Here is a 5,585-nt window from a genome sequence, read left to right as displayed (position 1 = left end):
TTATTGATTTATTTTCCAGGCTCAGCAGGGGAGCTGCAAATAAATTTAATGTGTTCTCTAAATAATTCCTTTTCTATAAGGCAAGATGTCATCTGAAACTTCTAAATAGGCATTTAATTAGCCCGGGTGTTGCTCCAGAACAAAAACTCCTGGCGAGAGCTTTGGGGGCGCACTGTATTGCAAAGAGGCGGTCGATACGCAGAATTGATGCGCGCCAGCCTTTGTTGCCGGCCCATTGTGCGGGCCATGCTTATGAAGACTAATCCAATCATAAATTGCACCCCTGCGCCAATCAGATCGCCCAGAGCCTCCGGCGAATGAAGCTCGAGTGGAGAACTTTGTTGAACTTCATTGTCAGAGCTGTCACTTTTCAAAGCGCTTTAACGGGCGGGCCACTATAAAACCATCACCTCGACGGGAGGACTACGGAGGACTCGCAGACGCCCAAGTAGGATCGTTCCTTAAAGACGTTTGCTAAGCCCAAGAGAGAGGGCACCACGGGGGTGGGAGGGGCGGGAAGTCAGGAATTTACCTCCTGGCCATTGGAAGAAGTTTTTCGGCCCGCCCTGCGCCTAAAATGATGTTCCCTGGCCTCCTCGCGCCCCCCGCCGGGTACCCCAGCCTCTTGCGCCCCACACCCACCTTAACGCTGCCCCAGTCCTTGCAGTCGGCATTTTCCGGTCACTCGAGCTTCCTGGTGGAGGATCTGATCCGCATCAGCCGACCCCCCGCCTACTTGCCCCGAGGCAGCGTGCCCACCCCCAGCATGTCGCCCCCTAGGCCGGGGGCCCCTGCGGCTCTCACAGACACCGGGGCCTCGGACCTGGGCTCCCCGAGCCCGGGCAGCCGGCGGGGCGGCTCACCGCAGACCGCCGTCTCCCCTGCCAGCGAGCCCACGTTTCTGAAGTTTGGAGTGAACGCCATCCTTTCCTCGGCGCCCAGAACCGGTAAGTAAAAGCAAAACGCTGAGGGCTGTTCTGTTCTGGCCTCAGTTTCCCTTATGCAGCGGGTATCCACGCACACAGCGGAGCACACACTTAACACAAGATCTCCGAGGACCCAGGCCAAGCAATGTGACACGTAGGTCCAGACGATTCCCAGAAAGAAAAGCCTCCAGGTTCGCCCCACCCTCAGAATGAATGTGAACACCTGCAGTTTGAGCGCGCACAGTACCTGGCTCAGGGAAATCGAGCGCACGCCCCTGGGCGTCTGCGTTTCTGCCCTCCAGCTTCTGGATGCCCGTTCCTTAAATCCAAGACAACATATTTACTAGCTTAACAAGTATTATGGGTCTGCAATCTTTTCTCCCCCGCTCCAGTTCTATCCATCTTGTTTGCGCCTAGGATGACATTGGGGGGAGGGGGGGGTAAGCGACTGTGAGGACTATGGGGAGAGTTCCACAGATGAGAGAGTGTTAGGGAAACATTTATTTTACTCTGTCATTGAAGAAGAAGCCTTTGGAACCAGCCTAAGGTGTAATCATGTCATGTATTCACTGTCCTGTACAATAATCAGGTGACCTAATGGAATTCCCTTTCTGTCTCCCTCCTTGTTCCTCCTTCCCTCACTCCCAGAAACGTCTCCCCCCTTGCTCCAGAGTGTCCCTCCCAAGACCTTTGCGTTTCCCTACTTTGAAAGCTCTTTCCAGCCTTTCATCAGATCTTCTTATTTCCCAGGTAAGTCTCGTCCCCCTTCCTTTCAGGAGGCTGGACGTCACCCCAGCCCCACCCCATCGCTCCCTGCCCCGAAGCCATATTTCTCCGTCCACCCCACGGGGTTACGCTCTGGTTCAGAGGTTGCGAGACGTACAACATTCACGAATCCGTCGCGCCAATTTGATGCCCTATTTAGCACAAGCAGTGACTGCTTGACACTTTGCACCAATTCCCTGCTCTACAAATTAGCAGGAATTGTCATGGTCCCAATTTGAGGCGGTTCCCTTCCCGGCGCGGAGCTGTTGGCATCTCTTCACGCTGCCGTTTTCCCACAGAGTCAGTGCACTTGGCCACGATTCCCCACAAAGGTTTCAGCACCATGACCAATTGGTCAGCTCCTCCGGGCAGCCACACACAGACCAGCCCTCGCCCCTCCGAGCCGCGGAGAGACACCTACCAGCCGGGGCTAATTTCTCTTTAAAACTCATTCAGGGCTGCGGGCTTTTCACAAGACCACATGGGGTGCCCTCTTGTGTGGGATGCCTGGGGTCGCCCAGGGGGAGGGGGACTAGATCCTCCCACACCCCCAACCCTCTATTTCCAGCCCGACTTCCCAAATTATACCCTACCCCCACCGCCGAAACGTTTTAAAGACCGTAGAACTCGTAAAATTAGAAGTCGGAGGGAGGTCCATAATTGGGTCCCAGTTTAAAGGAGAAACACCTTAAGCAGCTTCCACGAAGTTTTCATTCTGAAATCCCAGTGATGACTCAAAACTCTACAGCTGGTCAAGACTGAGGCGACGGGAACTCTTATAAAGGGAAGGGAGACTGGGTATGGTCGGTGGGGGGGTGAGTAAAAAAAACCTCGACAGCACTTCCCGGTATTAGCGAAAGAAACACGCAATTGATTTTTGAAAGGGGGAGAGAGAATTCACCAACTACCCCCCCCATTCATGCTGTTGCTGCTAATGGAATTTGCTCCCTTTCTCCCCCAGCTCAATGCTCTAACAAAAACAACCCGAGCTTTATAAATAGCTTTTCATGTCCATTTAATGAAAATGATTCGGGGAAGAGAAGCCTCTGCCATCAGTATTCTCCCAATGGTCTTGGCCTGCAGTTGTGTTTAGTTTGAAAGTGTAAATCTCTTTTGTCCCAGTAATATATGGCTTTCGCTGCTTGTCCTCAGTCTTTTTCTGTTAGTTCATTACTACACAATTACCATTCACGCTTCATTAGAGTCTCTGTTTCTTTTGGTTTTTTTTTTTTTTTTTCCCTCCCTTAAAGCGAAACTCTCCCCTACCCCCACCCCCGCCTTTTATCATGCCAATACCCATTGGGAAGCGGTCAATGTGCTAATTAGCTGCCACTTTTCATGTATTCGGGCCGAATTCTTTACGTTTTGCGGGTGAGGGGAGGAAAGATTAATATAAAAAAGATGAATACCGATTGGATTTTTCCAAAAATAAAAAAATCCAAAGCGGATTTTCTCCTAACAAATCAGTAAAGCACCTCATTTTCATCCAAATAATGCAAAAGCCACCAATGTGCTAAAAGCTTAGGGAGGAAACCCAAGAGGACTAGGCTGGCTATTTTATTTTCACTTTTGTAATTTATTATTTTTTTTCTCCTGCTATATTAGATGATGCACGCAGGTTTGGTTTCCCTGAAACCGTTAAATGGAAAAACGAAACAGGCTATTGTGGGGGCTGTTTTCTGTGTTTCCGTGGTTTTACCTAATCCGGGTTTGCACGGTTGAAAGGGAAAGTTATTTGGGCGGAAAGCGCCTTTCACTCTCGCAGGTTTGTAGGTTCGTAGCCTATTCTCCAGGGGGAGAAAAAAAGAGAGCTTTAAAGAGACGAAGGATCAGAAAGGAAAACCAAAGGAAGCCGCAATGGAGGGGCGGACGGGGCAGGACACCGCCCACTCACTCACCTCGCACTCCTGGCCTCTGCAGCGTCCTCCAGCGTCGTGCCCATCCCGGGGACCTTCTCCTGGCCACTGGCCGCCCGCGGCAAGCCTCGCAGGGGCATGCTGCGTCGAGCCGTGTTCTCCGACGTGCAGCGCAAGGCTCTGGAGAAGATGTTCCAGAAGCAGAAGTACATCAGCAAGCCGGACCGCAAGAAGCTGGCGGCCAAGTTGGGCTTGAAAGACTCACAGGTGAGGGCGGTTTCCCCGTAGCCCCTCCCGCCAGGCATGGTCCAAATGGGAGGGTTCTCGGAAACCGTTTAGGTCCCAGGGTACCGATGCGGTCAGGACTAGAGAGGATGGAAGGGGCGAGAGCCGGCTTCGCGGAGGCTCCTCGCGATAGAAAGCCACTCTCCCTGCCCCGTCTCTTCCGGGCTCAGCATCGACCACCCCCCCCCACCTCGGCCAGGTACCCTAAGACCCGGCGAGAGGTGCGTGAAGTGGGTGACGGGGATGGGGGGGTGAAGGGAAAGTGCCACGTGGCGTCCCAACTCGCTTTAAGGGATGGGGAGCTGGCAAAGACGGTGGCGGGGGCTCCGCGCTAACCTCCGCTCTCCCCTGCTCTCACCCCTTTCGCCCCAGGTGAAAATCTGGTTTCAGAACCGACGCATGAAGTGGCGGAATTCCAAGGAACGCGAGCTCCTGTCTAGCGGGGGCTGCCGCGAGCAGACCCTTCCCACCAAACTCAACCCGCACCCGGACCTCAGCGACGTGGGCCAGAAGGGTCCTGGGGACTATGACGACGAGGAGGACGAGGGCCCGGGCAGCCCCCGCCCCCGCCTGGTCTATCACGCGGCCCCCGCCGACCCTCGGCACCTGCGGGACCCGCGGCTGGAAGCGCCGCTGCCCCCCTCGCCCGCGCGCTCGGGCAGCCCCGACAAAGCTTCGGACTTCTCCGACTCCGAGGACGACGAGGATGGCGAGGAGGAGATCACGGTGTCTTAGAAGCCCCCGCGCCCCCCGGGGTACTGATTACTAGTCCTTTGAAACTGAAGAGGTGGGATTCGGTGCGTGTTCACTCGGCCCGCTGCCGCTCCCTGCTGCAGACGTCACCTTGTCCGAGGGCACCCTGGCCCCTTCCGTTGCCCCAAACGACATTTCTTTCCCCTACACCCCTCCCTCAACAGCCCTCTCCGCACAAGTTAAATTTAGGTCTTGGTCCCAGCCTTAACTCTTCCACGAGGAAGAGTCTTTGTGTCTATCGTGTTTTATTGCAAGCTATTTTAAACACAAGTAGGGGTGTTCACTCCTACAGCCTGGGTTAAGCTGTGTGCCAGGTGCTACTGGCTTCAGCAGCAACAACCTTGTAAGAAAGCCTGTATGAAGCAGGAAACCGAGACAGGATATCTCACAATATCAAGCCTATAACTTCAGGACCCCTGACTTCCCAGACCCCTCTACAGACCCCTCTACATCCCCATCTTAGGGAGCTACCGCATCCTAGCCAACTCCAAACTCTGGTGACGCAGTCTTCTATAGCAATGCCCTTAGAAAGCTCAAGAAAAAAAAAAAAAAAACCCACACACCTGTGCCTTCTGGTCTAAGGCACCGCATAAACACTGGCTCTTTTCTATGTGCCCTATTCCCAGTGTTCTCTGGGCAAAGAAGTGAGGCCTCTACACGGGAGGAAGAGTCAAGCTGTATTTCTGTCTGTGTGTCTTAAAGCATTTTCTTTACTATTTCAGAATCTACGGTATATGCACCAAGCATTCTCCCTTATGCCGTTTTATTATGACTGGGGATGTTTCACTGAGCATTGGGCATGAGGTGAACAGATAGAGACCCACAAGCCTCTTTGATTTTTTTTTTCATGGAACTTTGCTGTCTTTGCACAGCTTTTTATGAACTGTACACTCTTGTACACGTGTATGGATATTTTATACCAAGGTTATTATGAATGATATAAAGAACTGACTAGATTTTCTTTTTTTACAATGCTTTTTAAACTTGAAAAGGTAGCTGT

The 5,585-nt window shown here is 52.8% G+C and overlaps 1 protein-coding gene across 1 annotated transcript; it reads left to right on the top strand.

Moving 5' to 3' along the window:
* Window positions 1-577: 577 nt before the first annotated feature.
* On the top strand, window positions 578-4,567 carry DBX1 (developing brain homeobox 1). The gene is made up of 4 exons (XM_068975836.1): window positions 578-947; window positions 1,575-1,676; window positions 3,612-3,814; window positions 4,205-4,567. Exons 1-4 carry the CDS (start codon window positions 578-580, stop codon window positions 4,565-4,567), a joined length of 1,038 nt encoding a protein of 345 aa, XP_068831937.1.
* The last annotated feature ends 1,018 nt before the right edge of the window (window positions 4,568-5,585 follow it).

This window comes from Capricornis sumatraensis, chromosome 8 (assembly GCF_032405125.1).
Source record: "Capricornis sumatraensis isolate serow.1 chromosome 8, serow.2, whole genome shotgun sequence".
NCBI lineage: Eukaryota > Metazoa > Chordata > Mammalia > Artiodactyla > Bovidae > Capricornis > Capricornis sumatraensis.
Note: the sequence above shows the minus strand (reverse complement) of the source record. Positions and strands in the feature narration are given on the sequence as shown.

Coding starts and splice junctions, on each gene's coding strand:
- DBX1 (XM_068975836.1), top strand. CDS start 578: ATGATGTTCCCTGGCCTCCTCGCGCCCCCCGCCGGGTACCCCAGCCTC. Junction 1,677..3,611: donor CAGATCTTCTTATTTCCCAG/GTAAGTCTCGTC, acceptor TGGCCTCTGCAG/CGTCCTCCAGCGTCGTGCCC. Junction 3,815..4,204: donor TGGGCTTGAAAGACTCACAG/GTGAGGGCGGTT, acceptor CTTTCGCCCCAG/GTGAAAATCTGGTTTCAGAA.